The sequence below is a fragment of the Heteronotia binoei genome, chromosome 2 (assembly GCF_032191835.1).
Source record: "Heteronotia binoei isolate CCM8104 ecotype False Entrance Well chromosome 2, APGP_CSIRO_Hbin_v1, whole genome shotgun sequence".
NCBI classification, from domain to species: domain Eukaryota; kingdom Metazoa; phylum Chordata; class Lepidosauria; order Squamata; family Gekkonidae; genus Heteronotia; species Heteronotia binoei.
In genome coordinates, this window is record NC_083224.1 from 43,130,726 (window position 1) to 43,148,194 (window position 17,469).

Here is a 17,469-nt window from a genome sequence, read left to right on the forward strand (position 1 = left end):
CTACCCCACAATGGCTCTCAATGCCTTTCCCCATTCCAGTCTGTGAACCTAAATTAAGAACAATTTCATTATACAAAGCAAACCCAGCATGCTGCTCAGAATTCACTCAACAAAGAGCCAAAGCCAGTTCTGGCTCCTGGGTGCACCTGTAGCAGGTCTGTCTCTAAATCTGAATGTTCAATTTAATTTTAATTTTCAATTTATACCCCGCCCTATCCCACAAGTGGCCTCAGGGCAGTTTACAACATTAATGTTGTTGAATGTTATTACGATGCATGGGATAGAGAAGACACAGAAAGAAGTACTTTTCTCCCTTTCTCACAATACAAGAACTTGTGGGCACTCAATGAAATTGCTGAGCAGTTGGGTAGAACGGATAAAAGGAAGTCCTTCATGATTACCACATGGAATTCACTGCCACAGAAGGTGGCGGCGGCTACAAGCATAGCCAGCTTCAAGAGGGGATTTGATAAACATATGGAGCAGAGGTCCATCAGTGGCTATTAGCCACAGCGTACTGTTGTAACTCTCTTTCTGGGACAGTGATGCTCTGTATTCCTGGTGCTTGGGAGGGGCAGCAGTGGGAGGGCTTCTAGTGTTCTGGCCCCACTGATGGATCTCCCAATGACACCTGGGTTTTTTTAGCCACTGTGTGACACAGAGTGTTGGAATGAATGAACCATTGGCCTGATCCAACATGGCTTCTCTTATGTTTGATTCAATAATGTCAGTTTAGTCTTCTCCCTGCACACCAGCACACCCTTTCTCCCTTTGAAAAGTCACCTAGTCACAGAATCCATCCATCATTTCTAATCGGGTAACAGAGAAGTCAATATCTGTATTCCCAATGCAATGATGTTTCAAACCAGTTACTGGGAATTAAGGCTTGTTTATTTCAATAAAGTTTTTAAATATACACACACAAACATTTAAAATATTTTATTCTCCTAAATCACATGCAAATAGTTTATTAATTACTATTAAGATTATGTATTTATTCTGTAAATGGTAGCTCTCACCTTCAAATAGCCAAGGTGGGTATGTTTTGCTTTTATGAAACCAGCAGTGGCAGCTCCCCAGTGCTTAGCAAGAATGTGTGGTCAAAGGTTCTCTCCCTATCACGTATTTAAAGTCTTCCTTTCCATCACATTATCCAGAAGGCTGAGGAAGCTTAATAGGAGGATTAAAACTTGCAACTCGCTTTTGATTTCAGCGTAAACCAAAAGGACGGGTTCATTTGGTTACTCTGAAGAATGACCCTTTAATCCATGCACACAAATTCAGCGTCCCAACCCAGTTTGCTTTCCTAGACATGTGGTGGAGAGTGACAGGCAGATCTCAAGGAGTGCTGTCAATCCCTCACTCTGAGTCAGGCAGAGACTGAGTCAGTGCATCTGTGACTCCAGCATCTTGCAGAAAGCCAGGCAGCAGAGCTCCCAAAGCTGGTCTCGAACTCCTTGTCCTGAAGGCCAAGAGCCCCCCCCCCCAGAAGACTGCCTTGGTGCGGAGTCTACAGTTCAAAATGCCCAGGGAGAGAGAAAGGCCTCACAGAGCCAGTGCCTTACCCACTCACCTTGGACCCCCTCCTGCAATTTCTATTCTCCTTTGTCTTTTGTTCCCTACAACCATCCAGCAATGTTCATAGAATCATAGAGCTGGAAGGGACCTCTAGGGTCATCTAGTCCAACCCCCTGCTCCATGCAGGAAACTCACAAAATACCTCCCCCCTCCACATGCCCGATGACCCCTGCTCCATGCCCAAAAGATGGCAAAAAGGTGTCAACCTCCAGCACCTACCAGCCAACCTGCTCTTTTCCTTCATCTCTCTGTACACCCAATCGAGTCCTAACATATTGTCCCCACTGGACACAACTGGGGTCCCACTCTTCTTTCTTTCCGCCCCCCAAATGTCCTTGGCCCATGCAATATTTAACCTGCTCCCCACTTTCTGCCTTTTGAGTTTCAGATGCATGCTGAAAGAAAGTGTGGAAACAGTGTGTGTGTGGGGGGGGCCTCTCCAGCAGCAGTGCACAAAACCCCCTCTTTTCTCTTTCATTCATGATCTTTTTTCACAGCTGGAAATGGGTGGGAGGCTGAGCTGTGGGAAGTGAGAGAGATCCTTTGCCTCTGAAATGCCTATTACAAAAGGGGAAGGGACAGCCTCCCCCCCCCCCCCCACACCCTATTGTCATCCAGCCACCAGCCTGGAGTGGGTTAATTCTGTTCCTTACCTCACCTGGAAGTCAGATTCAGACAAAAAAGGGGAAGGTGACAACAATCATCCCAAGCACCCTAGACAGTAGCCTATTAGTCAAGGAGATTCGTGGGAGGGGGTTCGATGACTCCCTGAGTCCAAGCTGGCCTTTGGCTCACCCCAAGGATTCACTCCTTTCTGCCATGCTTGATTTCTCCATGCCCCCTCCCCGGCCCCCAGCTGGAGCCTCCCTCTCCAAAACTCCGGCTCCGGGAGAGTCTTACCGTTGTCCTCCTCGTCGAAGCTGTTCATGCAGGGGAAGTAGATGGCGAGCGCTTCGAAGGAGGCGGAGAGGCTGAGGCGACTCTGCGAGCGCTCCATGAAGAGCCCCGAGCCCGGAGCGCCTCCGGGGGCTTCGGCCGCAGCGGGCGGCGGCTTGGCCAGCTTCGACGCCCCATTCTTCACTCGGAGCACAGCCCGCGGCGTCTTGGCTGCTGTGGCGGGGGCCTCAGGGAGGCGCGAAAGGGCTGGTCGCTGGGAATGGTGGGGAGGGGGGAAAGGACTTCCAGCCACCCGGGGCAGGGGGCGAAGGGGTCAGGGAGCCAAGCGTCCGGCACGAAGGATGCTGCTGGTCCCCTTGGGGATGAAGGATGCTGCTAAGGATGCTGCTGGTCCTCGAGGGCTGCAGACTGCCGCGAGTTCTTCCTGCCTGCCAGCTGCTCAAAGGCCGAGCGCGGGGTGCGGGGAGGGAGGACGGCGTTTGCTCCCCCCGATGCAGATGTCAGGCTGGCAAGCGCTGCCCTTTCGCCGCCCGGACGGCCGGAAGCTGCCGCTGCTGCAGGGATGCCCCAAGGCGCTGGAGCCACCTGCTGCTCCCCCCGCTCGCTGTGCCTGCTTCCCTCCCTCCCTGCCTGCCCGGGCGCCCCAAGAGCGAGGCACGTCCGTCCGTCGGGCTGGCTGGGCTGGGTCCCCTGGCGGCGTTGGCTGCGCTCCCTTCGCCGGCCCCCCTCGCAATGGCCCTTCATTCAGCCCAGCGCGAGGGGCGGGGGCTGCCGTGAAGTCACTCTGGGAAGGCCAATCAGAGGCGGGTGGCAGCCGGGCGGGGGGGAGACGCTGCCCTTAAAGGGGCCGGACGGCGGGGCTGAGCAGGGCTGCGGAAGGGGCGAGCCGCAGCAGCACTAAGGGGAAGGGACCGGTCAGGCGCCTGGCGGGATTCTGCTGCAGTGCTCACACCAGCCGGTTGAAGGAGAGAGTGTCTCTGAGCATGGACAGAGTGCTCTCTAGTGAGCCAGCACACTCTGAGTTTATGGGAAAGCTCCAAGTTGCGCTTGGATTGTTACAAGCAGTGCAGGCCGTCCGAAGGGGCGGCCTAGCTTTCCTCTGTGAATGTTACGTGGTGTCTTGCCAGTTGATGATGATGTAGGGTTACCAACCTCCAGGTGGTGGCTGTCGATCTCCTGCGATTACACCTGATTTCCAGATAGCAGAGATCGGTTTGCCGGTAGAAAATGGTAGCTTTTAGAGGCGGACTCTATGGCATTAAATCCATCAAAGTCCCTCCCCTCTTCAAATCCCGGCCTTCTCAAGCTCTACCCCAGAAATCTCCAGATTTTTCCTGCCCTGGAGCTGGTCATCTATGTGAGGCCATGGTGGGAACTGGAATCTGGCAGGGAGGGCCAGTGTGGTGAACCTGCAGAGGCTGCCTTGCCGGTCCACATGCAAGGGAAACTTCCTGGAGGGCCGCTGGTGGCCTGGAGCAAGCAAAGCCAAACCCTAGTGACTCTACACCAGCCTCAAGACAGAGTAACTTGGCCCAGTCCCCTCACCAACAAAGGCAGTTGGTGTCAGCTCACCACCTGTTTCCTCTGCAATAAAAATTCCTTCCAGTTTGGTGGATGGTGCAGTGGGTAAGCTAATATCTGTTATTGGCCCCATTGAACCAAGTGGCCCATGCTAGGGATGCCAACTTCCAAGTGGGACTTGAAGATTTACTAGAATTACAGCTGATCTCCACAGGTCAGTTTTTCTGGGGGGGAAATGGCTGTTTTGAGGGTGGACTGGCTGTGATCCCTCCCCTCCCCAAACCTTGGCTTCACCCCCAAAATCTCCAAGAACTTCGAGTTGGTGTCCATACAGCAGTGGGTGCTCAACTTGCTTCAGGGCCCTTCTCACCTCCCAGCTAGCTCCTGTTGGTTGGAGTGTTGGAGCAGGACAGAGTGGACCAGCGTTCAAATGCTAGTTCAGCCATGGGCTCACGGGATGCCCTTGAGCTACTTGTCACTGTCTGTCAACCTGACCTACCTTACAGGGAAGTTGTGCAGATTAAGTGGGGAGGAGAGAGACATGGTTACTGTCTTGGAGCTGTCTTGGAGCTTCTTGGAGAAAGGTAAAAGAAGAAGAGATTGGATTTATACCCCACCCTTCACTCAGAGTCTCAGAGCAGTTTACATTCTCCTTCCCCTTCCCACAACAGACACCCTGTCAGGTAGATGGGGCTGAGAGAACTCTTGAGAAAACTGCTCTTGAAAGAACTACTCTTAGGGAACTTGTGACGCACCCAAGATCACACCAGCAGTTGCATGTGGAAGACTGTGGGATCAAACTAGGTTCTCCCAGATTAGAGTACACACTTCTAATCACTACACCAAACTACACCAAAGGGACAGCTGAAAATGTGTTGTTTTCCAGTTATCATAGTTAATGTATTTAAGCAGCTTTTAGTGTATTCACTAATTCTGGAATCCATGCTTTTTATTTCTAATTTTGCATAGTTTGTTTTATTATACTGTTTCTTTTGCAGTGGCTTTAATTGTGTAATGCACCTTGTCTCCACAAGAAACAGGGACTATAAATGAGGTAAGTCATTAAATAAATTACATACACACAAATGCAATGGCCAAGATTCTTTGGGTGAAACTGACAAATTGCTGGTAAGGGAATACATGTTCATAGTGCTGATGTGCTCCAGTGGATGTTGACTGTTCTGCACTATGGATCATCCAACAGGTGGAATTGGGGTTCCAGCCAGTGTTTGTGAAGAGAGAAGGAAAGTAGCCATTTGGAATGGAGGAAGTGGGGCTGAACTGATAATGCTGTGATTCTGGATATAGTCTATGTTTTCCCCCTGCACTGTGAAACACTTGTTCAATTCCACAAAGACAAAAGTCCCCATCACTCTGTCTTTCTTCCAAAAGATCTTTATCTTGTAAAGCTTGCCAATTCAAGAATGCCATCTTTTAAACTATCACTTGTTTCTGTGCTTTTAATAGCAATTTCTTCTGTAGACAGTAGCAAATTATATTTATCTGTATGCTGTGAAAAGTTTCACTTGCTGATTTCTATAAATCAAGCTGCTGTTATAGGCCCAGGAGCAAAGGCAGGCATTTTTTCTCTGGCCAGCTGATAATCTTAAAATTGCCTTGAAATTCCTATTGCTTAGGGTAGAAAGAAGTCTTTTAGCACCTTAAGGAGTTGGATTTATCGATGGATTCATGTAATCAGGTGCATGAAATGGATTTTTAGCTGCAACTGTTCTGATTGGTCACTGGGTTTACTTTGCATCCTTCTGAGGTTTGTATTAAAATCTCAGTTGATACGTCATGCATTCCATGACCTTTTTATCCCATTGTTCACAATTTTTCTTCCCCTCTGCTATGTATATATCTTGCTGACTGAAGATGCTTTCATGTATCTGATGAGGTGGTCTCTAGCTCACAAATGCCTATGCTTCAATAACTATGTTAGTCCTGTTGGATTTGCTTCTTGCAGTAGACTAACATGGCTTCCCCACTAGAACGTGTAACCAATGCTTGAAGAAAGTGAAGGAAGAAATCCTTTAAAACTTGTGACTTTCAAGGCTTTTTTTTTTTTTTGGTAGCAGAAACTTCTTTGCATATTAGGCCACACACCCCTGATGTAGCCAATCCTCCTGAAACTATAGACCCTGTATTAAGAGCCCTGTAAGCTCTTGAAGGATTGGCTACATCAGGGGGTGTGGCCTAGTATGCAAAGGAGTTGCTGCTTAAAAAGCCCTGGTGATTCTGATTTCTTGCTAAATACAGATCAGATGACCCTTGCACTTCTCCATTACTTTCCACAAGCTTAGATCTCTTTCTGAGATGCAGATATAGCCACAGTACATTGTCCTTTGAGATTTCAGCTTCCATAACTGCCCACACAAAACTAGGCGATGATAATAATATGGCACTCATTTATTTGCAAAGCACTTAAATCCACTCTTGCTGCACAATCATCCAAAGATAAGATTTGTAATCTGTTCCAAATGTTAGCTGGCACTCGTTGTTGTCCCTAGGCATCAGATTGTTTCCAAGCGTGTGAATTAACTATGCAAAAAAGTGCCCAGTCCAATGTACAACACATATATCCATAGACTGCGTCATCAAAATATTTCAAGCTGCATCTGAGAGAAATGTAAAAAAACCAGACTTGGATTGATCTCTCTACTGCCCTCACATTTTGTTATAGCGAATCTTTCATTTAATGTTGAGATGAAGCAGAAGAACTATGGCAGTCTTCCTAGAAAAACAGAGAAATCTTTTCATGTCAACAATGGTGAGCTCCTACTGCAAAAGCGCAGGCTCCGGCATTCTCATCACTCCTTTCTCGAGCCAGTTTTGAAGGCTTCTTGGCAAGGTAGTGAGCAACCACAGGCCAGCGCTTGCAGTGTCACCACTAAACATGAGGGGTAAGCTTTTCAGTGCTTCTTGATGGCCCCTTTCTTGCTCTTGCCTTTTCCTTAAAGCTTGTCCAGAAAGGCTGGCTGTGCCTCAAAAACACCAGCTGTCCCTTGAAGATGAGCATTGCTCACTCAGGAAATCCAGAAACAGTGTAGGCACAATTGCATCACCGGCTTCCATTTGTGTGGAGGGGTCTCTGCCGAAAGCTGTTGCAGTGATTCAAGCCTCAGATGGAAAACAAGATGGAGGTTTATTGTTCAGTCAGAGGTCCCAGTGACCTTTGGAATTCCTTGGCGCTGCATGGAAAAGAGGCCAGCAGACTATTTTCTCAGATTAGTTCCCATTGTTGTCCGTTTCCATCAGAACGGCTGATGAGAGTGTGCTTGTAAGCGTAACAGGCTCTGGCAAAGCCAAGGTAGAGTTGGCAAGAAATCCTTCACATAGGGAGGGCTGTGGCTCTGTGGCAGAGCATGTGCTTTGCATTTACAGAGGTCCAGACTCCAGGTTCAGTCCCCGGCAGCTGCAGGCAAAAGGACCAGGATGTCAAGGGCTTCTACCTGAGACCATGGAGAGCCACTCAGAGTAGACAGTGCTGACCCTGATGTACCAGAGGTTAGAATCAGTGTAGGGCAGCTTCATATGTAGCATAGCTCCCATGTAAGCCCTGTTTTGCATCTTAGAAGAAAAGCAGATTGCAAATGTTGTGGATCCATATAATACTCACACACATGCTTAGCACAGCAGGAGCCAATAACAAGACTCGCACCTCCTTCCGTCCATTGTAAGCCAATTTACCAAATGAACAATACAGTAACCAGCAGGCAACTGTAGCCTTTTGCAGCCACATATTTTATACTCTTTTGGATGCCATTAGGATTGGGAACATATTTAAAGAGATAATTGCCATCCAGTGTGGAGAGAGCCAGTGTGATGTCACGGTTAAGAGTGTCAGACTAGTAGCTGGGAGACCCATTTTCAGTCCCTACTTGGGCCATGGAAGCTTGCTGGGTGACCTTGGGCAAGTCACGTTCTCTCAGCCTAACTTATCCTACAGGGTTGTTGTGAGTTACAATTGGAGGAGAGAAGATTGATGGATCCCCAGTTGGAAAAATGGCAGGGTATGAATGAGATAAATAAGTAAATAAACATTGTATTTTGCCATAAAAGTGAAAGAAATAGCAACACAGCTGAATAAACAAACACACTGCAATCGCACACATTAAGCAATGCACTTTCGGACCACTTTCAGTGTGCTTTCCAACTGGATTTTGCCAGTTCATACACTAAGATTTGGTTAGAAGGTGTATTGAAAGTACATTATTTAGTGTGTGTGATTGCCACCATGGAGAGGTTTAAGAAAGTGATATGTAATGATCATTGTAAGACACAGGGAGAGGCTATGCTTCAGTGGTGATGCACCAACTTTGCATGCAGAAGATCCCAAATTCAGTCTCCAGCATCTCTCATTAAAAGCATCAGGCAGTAGGTATCAGGCAGCTTCCCTTGGGGAAGCTTGGAGGCTATTTAAAACTACAGTCCTAGAAACTCAGATAAAATATATACCACAAGTTAGGAAAGGCACATACAGGTATAAGAGAAGGTCTGCATGGTTAACAAATAAAGTAATGGAAGCTGTAAAAGGTAAGAAGGACTCCTTTAAGCAGTGGAAAGCTAATCCAAGTGAGATTAATCAAAGGGAACACAGGCTGTGGCAAATCAAATGCAAGACTGTCATCAGGCAGGCAAAAAGGGACTATGAGAAGCATATTGCAAAAAACATAAAGACCAACAATAAAAATTTCTTCAAATATATTAGAAGCAGGAAACCAGCCAGGGAGGCAGTGGTGCCCTTGGATGACCAAGGGGTCGAAGGATTACTGAAGGAGAATAGGAAATGGCTGAGAAGCTGAATGCATTTTTTGCCTCTGTCTTCACTGTGGAAGACGAGAAGTGTTTGCCCACTCCAAAACCACTTATTTTGGAAGAAATGTTGAAAGACCTAAGTCAGATTGAGATGACAAGAGAGGAGGTCCTACAACTGATTGACAAATTAAAAACTAATAAATCACCAGGTCCGGATGGCATACAGCCAGGAGTTCTGAAAGAACTCAAAGTTAAACTTGTGGATCTCCTGACAAAAATATGTAATCTTTCATTGAAATCTGCCTCCGTTCCTGAGGACTGGAAGGTAGCAAATGTCAGCCCCATCTTTAAAAAGGGTTCCAGAGGAGATCCGTGAAATTACAGGCCAGTCAATCTGACTTCAATACCGGGAAAGTTGGTAGAAACCATTATCAAGGACAGAATGAGTAGGCACATTGATGAACACAAGTTATTGAGGAAGACTCAGCATGGGTTCTGTAAGGGAAGATCTTGCCTGTTACAGTTCTTTGAGGGGGTGAACAAACATGTGGACAAAGGGAACCCAATAGATGTTGTTTACCTTGACTTCCAGACAGTTTTTGATAAAGTTCCTCATCAGAGGCTCCTTAGTAAGCTCGAGAGTCATGGAGTAAAAGGACAGGTCCTCTTGTTGAACAAAAACTGGCTAATTAATAGGAAGCAGAGAGTGAGTATAAATGGGCAGTCTTCACAGTGGAAGATGGTAAGCAGTGGGGTGCCGCAGGGCTCAGTACTGGGTCCCATGCTCTTTAACTTGTTTATTAATGATCTGGAGTTGGGAGTAAGCAGCGAAGTGGCCAAGTTTGCAGATGACACTAAATTGTTCAGGGTGGTGAGAACCAGAAAGGATTGTGAGGCACTCCAAAGGGATCTGTTGAGGCTGGGTGAGTGGGTGTCAACGTGGCAGATGAGGTTCAATGTGGCCAAGTGCAAAGTAATGCACATTGGGGCCAAGAATCCCAGCTACAAATACAAGTTGATGGGTTGTGAACTGGCAGAGACTGACCAACAGAGAGATCTTGGGGTCGTGGTAGATAATTCACTGAAAATGTCAAGACAGTGTGCAATTGCAATAAAAAAGGCCAACGCCATGCTGGGAATTATTAGGAAAGGAATTGAAAACAAATCAGCCAGTATCATAATGCCCCTGTATAAATCAATGGTGTGGTCTCATTAGGAGTACTGTGTGCAATTCTGCATGATTATGCATGGTATGGAGAAAATAGAGAAAGAAGTCCTTTTCTCCCTTTCTCACAATACAAGAACTTGTGGGCATTCAATGAAATTGCTGAACAGTCAGGTTAAAACGGATAAAAGGAAGTACTTCTTCACCCAAAGAGTGATTAACATGTGGAATTCACTGCCACAGGAGGTGGTGGCGGCTACAAGCATAGCCAGCTTCAAGAGGGGATTGGATAAAAATATGGAGCAGAGGTCCATCAGTGGCTATTAGCCACAGTGTGTGTGTATATATTTTGGCCACTGTGTGTTGGACTGGATGGGTCATTGGCCTGATCCAACATGGCTTCTTTTATGTTCTTATGTTCTTATAGGTGATGTGAAGGACCTTCTCAATCCATGATCCTGGAGAGCCACTGCCGACCAGAGCAGGCAATATTGAGCTTGATAGACCAGTGTCTGATACTGTGCAAGGGAACTTCATATGCTCACATGGGATGCTACCAATCCTAACAGTGGGATAAACTCATGACATTTGCTTTAGAAATATTGGATACAAATCCTACACAGATGTAGATGCACTTGAGCTTATTGGTTTCATTGCGTGTGTTTTGGATTTGGGCTACAAACCATAAATTTTGATAGAAATTGGCTTACATCATTTAAGAAATGGCCATTTGGTGATGATTCATATGCTTATCCCCAGCCTCAGTTCTCTGGCTGTAAAACTGCAGTCTTTGCAGTCTACCTGGTTGAGAGCATCAGGTAAACAGCACAAAAGCTCCCTGAGCCTTCTGTATAAGCTACATCACAAATGTAGATGTTTCAAAACAAAAGTCTGCCACTTTTGTGCTCCTGAGAACATGGAAACCAGTCTTGATTCACAGACTTCTTGCTGTTTTCGCTGCATCTCCTGCCAAGATTGTTTGATGGGAAATGGCCAAGAGCTTTAAAGAACAAAGACTCCTCTCGTTTTACCACATCGAGAAGTGCGTTCAGTCCAGTAATAACTACCTGAAAGCTTTAATGCTTTAATGCGATTCAACCTGTAAACGTGTGTGGTCCACCCTCTGTGCCTGGGACCACATTGGGTTTTTGAGCTATTTTGAGGAGGATCAGCAAGGCTGTGCTTAATTATTAATTAAATAACATATTTATAGACTGACTTCCCTCCAATTCAAGGATGCTCAGGGCAGTGTGCAAGGACAGGCTTGCGTCTAAAGAGGCACACACAATCAGGTTTTTAAAATGTATTTATTTATATATAAACTTTTCACACAATATGTAGCCTTGAAACAGTTTACTGATACAGAGAAAACATGCTATAACAACATCTAAAGGTGGGCACAGGAAAATAAATGTTTAAATCTGCCTGGAAAAGGGTGGCACAGAATGAACAGCCAATGTGTAATATACTGATGCACAAATAAATTGAAAAATGGAACAAGAAACAAAAAGGTGCAAGGAAATAGAAAACACCACAACAAATCATGGGTCTGATTTGCTGAAGAGAGAAAGCAAATTGAAACAAGGATTTGGGAGGTTGAAACCCCAGGAAGGATACATTTGGAATCATAATGAATTTTCATGAATATGTAACTACAAGAATCATTGGTTCAAGAAAATAGATTGCCTGGTTTGAATCCAGATCATGTTTAAAATATTGCAGGGTGTTTGCGTGGTTTTTACAGTCCCTATCTCCGTTCCCCAGAGAAACTTTCATTGCAATTTTTCGCTATCTGTACTCAGCTAAGGCCACCATTGTGTCATATTCGTGGCAGATTGGCAAACTTTGAAAGCAAAACTTGGATGGCAGCTCACAAGTTGCTTGTCAGATGGCACAGCAGGTTTCCACTGTTATTGTTGCTCAGTGATAATGATGTGTTCAGTTTCCAAGAAAAAGAATGCTGGAATTAATATTAAAAGTCAATTTGGATCAGCTGCATTTATTTGTCAGTCTGGCAATTTAAGATTCCAAATAATTCCTCCTCCTCCTCCTCCTCCTCCTCTTCTTCTTCCTTGCTGATCTGACTGATTTGGCTAACAGCTATAGCCTCAGAGCAGTCACAATCTCCTTTACCTCCCCCCCACAACAGACACCCTGTGAGGCAGGTGGGGCTGAGAGAGCTCTCGCAGCAGCTGCCCTTTCAAGGACAACTCCTATGAGAGTTATAGCTGACCCAAGGCCATTCCAGCAGCTGCAAATGGAGGAGTGGGGAATCAAACCCAGTTCTCCCAGATAAGAGTCTGCACACTTAACCACTACACCAAACTGCTAAACCCATTCTAGATGCTAGACCTATTCTGGGATTAGCACCTAAAACTGCTAAGACTGCCACTTCCTTCTGTGTAATGCATTTTAATGTGTGGTTTTATTTTCCTTTGACAGTGTTTCATTGAACCTTTGTAAACAGCCTTGGGGAATATCTAGGGTCAAAAGCACATAACATAAATAAACAAAACGTAGCATGGCTCTAATGCAACCCACATTGAGCTCCATGAATTTCTAGGATCAGGGAAATTTACATTTCTCTCTGCAGTCAGGTGTTTCCATCTCGGCTATAGAATTGAGGTTCTTTGTTAAAAACACAGACTGTTTAGCAAATTACACTTTTCTCATACTGTAACAATCATATTCTGTTTAGTCATAAATTATTTCATAACTCAACACCTTCTTTAGCAGTTTGGGTTCTGTTAATACATTTGCCAGGTGAGCCTCTTTGTTAGCTAATTTATTATACTTTAAGGCCTCCTGATTTTCAGTAGGGCACTAGCTGTCTGGGCTGCCCATTCTTGCCTTTAAAAACAGAGCCTAACTTGCATGTGCAAATGCAGAAGTTGCTTTTGAAAAACTGACCTACATAGCTTTCTTTAGTCAATGCAGTACAGACTCTTTGTGCTATATATACAGAAGGATGTGGAGGTGGGGAGCCATAACAAAGAGTTAGCAGGATGTGGTTGAATGAGAAGTCAGTTATTGTGTGACAAACTGCTTCCTTCATGTCTTTCATTCATTCCCGTTCATGTCACAAGGTAGTGTCGCCAACAGAGGCAACATTGGAGAAGACAAGGGTTATTTGAAGTGCCTGGATTGGAGTAAGCAATTTGCACAATGCTGAACAAGCACATCAGCTGGGAAAACCAGTTGACTCTGTTTCCACAACTGTAAGCTTGGTTGCAAATCTCACATTCTGCTACCTCCTAGCTGGCAGCAGCAGCTCTAGAATGATATATGAGACACGTGTCAATCAGGCAAAAAACAGTTGGCTCAGACAACAGTAGAGGGCAAAAAAGCACATCAAATGTGGGGTAGCATTCCTTTTGGTGCATCTGTGCAGCCATGTTCTGAATGCTGAAGTTCATAGGGCATAAAAACAGAGCAGAGGGCTGTCAAGGGAGTCGTGATAATCTCGGTGGATTTTTAAACATTAAACTTTATTCAATTTAAGAATATAATTTTTTTTATTAATTTGTTTAAGGGATGCCAGATTTGGATGGGAAAATACTTGGAGCCTGGTGAGGGCAGAGTTTGGGCTGGGGAGGATCCTCATCGGGGCACAATGCCACAGAATCTGCTCTCCAAAGCAGCCATTTTCTCCAAGGGAATGGATCTCTGTTGTCTACAGATCAATTGTAATAGCAAGAGATTTCCAGGCCCCACCTGGAGGTAGCTACTCTAGTTTGTTTGTATCTATGCTTGATTGTTTGTTTGGACAATGTCTACTGAACTGGGGGCCAGCAAACCTTTAGGACTGCCTATTCCCATATGCATCAACCCAGCCTCTAAGGCAGGGTTGCCAGTCCCCAGGTCCTGGTGGAAGTTTCCCTCGTTTTCAGGGCTTCTCCCTACCCCCAGCCAGTTGAGTGGCAGGGGAAACTCCACCCTAAACAAGCAACATCACTTCTAGGTGATGTCACTTCCAGGTGACATCATCATGTTGGGGACTTCCCAGAATACCCCCTAAATCCTCCCACAAGAGCAACAAGGGGACCTGGCAACCCCATCCTCAGGGTCCTGCTTCAGTTGCCCCCACCTTCTAAGGCTACATGGCTGACAATCCAAGAAAGCACCTTCTCAATTGTGGAACCCAAATTACAGAATTCTCTCCCCAGGAATTTGCCTCTTCCCTTCTACTGTTGCCTTCTACTTGGTTTGGCATTCCTTCAGTGCCCCTCCATCTATCTGTTTAATTATTATAGATGGCAGGCAGACAGACAGAGAGATATAGAAAGGTGTTTTAATGTTTTGACTGTTTGTTACTTTGGGCACCCTAAGTTGTTTGGAAAGGTGGCCTAAAAATGTCAACAACAACAACAAAAATATGCCACATCTTTTTAAGGAGGTTTATAACATAAAACATGATAAAATCATAAACCAAAAATTAATACAAATGAAAAGCCATTAAACCCTCAAAATATTTGCTAGTGAATGACAAAGATGGAATGATCCGGCACTCTTATCACAAATGATTATGTATCCTTCAACCAGCTGCAAACAGATGCATCTAGTTCACTGCTGGGATATCTGGGACTTTTATTTACTGTGTTTTTATCTCACTTTTCTTTTTCAGCTTTATTGAGAAGGCTTTATTTTTGAATTATAGGTGTAAAAATAGCATAAAACAATGGCATAAATCCTACCACCCCTCTGCATAAAGTTTGAAGCCTCCCTCGGATCTAAGGAGCCATTTTCCAACTTAAATTTCTCTACAATGTATAATTTATACATAATGTAACAAAAGAGTAGAATTCAATTTTATTTCACTTTTTCAGCCAAAATTGGCTCCAAAAGTGGGTCACAGGAGTAAAAATCAATGCCATATGACATTAAATACAAATGTTTTGTGAGAAGAGGATTTTTAGCTGGAGCAGGATCGAAACATAGTGGCAGAGTTCCTGGCTGCTTCCTGTCTGGAAAGGTTCCCAGATGAACTGGGTCCAGGCAGTGGTGGATGCTGCCTGGTTACTTCCTGATCTCCCTCTGACAGGTTGCACTTGGTTGACATGTCGTGTTACATGCCAGCTTTTAAACCAGTCACTCTAGCTGTCCTTTAATACCAGCCTGAGCTGCAGCAGTTATCTTGTTCCATTACCTGGAGAAAAAACATGGGAGATGGCTAAACAAAGATTACAATTAAAACAGCCAGATAAAACAGCTGAGATTTTTTTTAAAAAAAAAACTACTTAAAAAGGGGAAGAAGCTGGCTTCCAAAAACTACTTATCAATTTCTTATCGTGTTAGAGTCTAAAAGTTAAAAATGAAAAGCCGGTTTCATTGGAAGACATGGCAGAGAGCAACTACACTTGCCGCGCCATCTTGGATCCCATGACTGCAGCAATGATCAGGTGAAGTTCTACAGCTGCATGCCATGAAAAGCTTCAACTGTCCATTTCTGCATATTCAGCCACTGTTAAAGGGATAGGACACTTACCCCCCCTCCCTCCCCCCAAGCCAACTGGCAACCTTCCTCACAACAAATGTGGTTGTTTTTCTACACAAAATTAACATATATGTATGAAAAGAATCTGAAATGAGGTGCTCTTTGTTTCTAAGCCTCAAAATCCAAATAGAAACATTGTACCAAATTCATATGCATTTGCAGCATTTGTGCTGTTTAGGCTAAAATAGGGATACAAATCCTTGACAGTCTGGGCTAAAAACACAAAAACACTATAAAAGTAGAGAACATGAATATCAAGGATATACAAACATTATTATTTTTCTTAATTAATCGTTAATGCATGGAATGGAAAGCGGAGAGAAGAGACTTGTGTAGGTTAAGAGCGGATGTGATCTAGGACTCATCAGTAAGCAACAGAGAAATCCTGTTCTAAACAATTGCCTCTAGTTAATGAACACTATTTTTATCTGGGTTCAGAACATTAAATGGTCAGTCACATCAGTTTAATCAATGAATGTTCCCAGTGCTATTTTTAGCAAAATGCACACTTCTTCTAGACTGATTCATTCACAGAGGAGAAACATGTAAAGAGGGTGCTTTCTGAATGGGTCTGTTGGATTAAATTATCTTTGATTTGAATGCAACATGAAGAAACTATTAAAACTGGTCCATACAAAAAATAATCAGAACTGAATTTAATTCTTTCCTCTCACATGATAGTCAAGATTAAGATGTTGGCATCTGAGCTGTTCCTGTTCAAGAAATATCTTGGAGTCTGTTGTTTTTCAGTCATCTGCAATGTCTGTTAGGTATGTGCATTTGTGAAACATGGCCAGTTGCTTGGATTGCTAGCTCTGGGCTAGAAAATTCCTGGGGATTTAGGGAGAGTGGGGTTTAGCAAGGGGAGAGATCTCAGTGGGATATAATACCCCAGAGACTGTCTTGCAAAGCAGCCATTTTCTCCATGGGAGCCAGGGGCTAGGAGAGCCGGCAGCAGAGGTTTAGAGCATGTGTTGATCCGTGTCTGTAACATAATTACTGTGGCTCCGAAAAACACCGAGAAAAGAGGCTGATGAAGTGTGCCGGTCAAAACCGTGAGGACTCTATTCTATACAGTCCCTCCTTTTTCTCTCTACTGCAATGTCACAGTGGAATGTTTAAGGATTCCACCCTAAAGCACTTACTTATGGACTTGGTTAAGGCTGGTTCCTGTGCAGAAACATTTAAGTGTACATTTGGGGAGTACAAATACCTTATTGCTCCTTTGTTCTTTATTTCGTCTTATATTTGCACTAAATCAATAGCGTGTTCACACAATGAAAGTGTGGATTATTATTGTTGACCGGTGATTTTATTATTTCCTATTTTTTCTAGGGGAGCTGATCACTATAGGCTGGAGAGTGGTTGTAATTCTGGGAGCTCTCCCTGGAGGCTGGTGTTGTGGACTCTTGCAATACATTTTACCCGTGTTCCTGTCTGGCTCATTGGAGCCTGTGGACAGAGCTTTGGGACTCAGGAACAATGGGCAGTAGGATCCAAATCCCTGCTCCAATCACAGGCCCCCTGCTGGTTCAAATGACCCAATGGTGTTCTAGCATGGGAACCTGGATCTGTATATAGTTGGCCCCTTTGGCCCAGTTAAGCAGTTTCCTAGTTTACTCGTTACCATGCTGTAACTAATAACGAGAGCTATGATCACGGCAGCTGCGTCTCCTCCTTGCGTTGAACCCACTACCAATTGCACTGCACTATACTGTTCAGTTTGAACATATGAAAAGTAGCCAGATGGACAAGTGCAAGCTGCTTGGGAACAGCCAAACCGCTCGCTGGAAAAATCAGTTTCCTGATTGCAACTGGCAAGCAAATGTGAGTGGGAGTTTGAACATCTCTATCTTTAACTAAAACAGTTTTGAGTTTCTAAATAGGGTTGTAAACCCCTGGCTTTGGAAGCAGGCATTAAATATTTATCACCACACAGAAGTGCATGTGTAATTTAAACCCAGATTTCTGCAGAGAACATCGACTTTCTTGGAAATATTTTAGCACTTGCTGCTGGCGGTGTTGCTACTACAGTTGCTTGTGGCTTGCTCACATA

General features: G+C 44.8%; 1 protein-coding gene and 1 long non-coding RNA gene across 3 annotated transcripts in view; one reads left to right on the top strand and one right to left on the bottom strand.

Annotated features, from left to right (window-relative positions):
* Positions 1–2,744, bottom strand: part of RIMS4 (regulating synaptic membrane exocytosis 4) — a 115,126-nt gene extending 112,382 nt beyond the window's left edge. For both annotated transcript variants that reach the window (XM_060230893.1, XM_060230892.1), the window contains exon 1: positions 2,479–2,744. In XM_060230893.1, coding sequence (XP_060086876.1) covers positions 2,479–2,575 — 97 coding nt within the window. In that variant the 5' untranslated portion in view covers positions 2,576–2,744. The remainder of the gene's footprint in view (positions 1–2,478) is intronic.
* LOC132566145 (uncharacterized) overlaps positions 1–4,678 on the top strand; it is a 282,585-nt gene extending 277,907 nt beyond the window's left edge. The window contains exon 3 of the long non-coding RNA XR_009555047.1: positions 4,581–4,678. This is a non-coding gene — a long non-coding RNA (uncharacterized LOC132566145). The remainder of the gene's footprint in view (positions 1–4,580) is intronic.
* Positions 4,679–17,469: the final 12,791 nt, after the last annotated feature.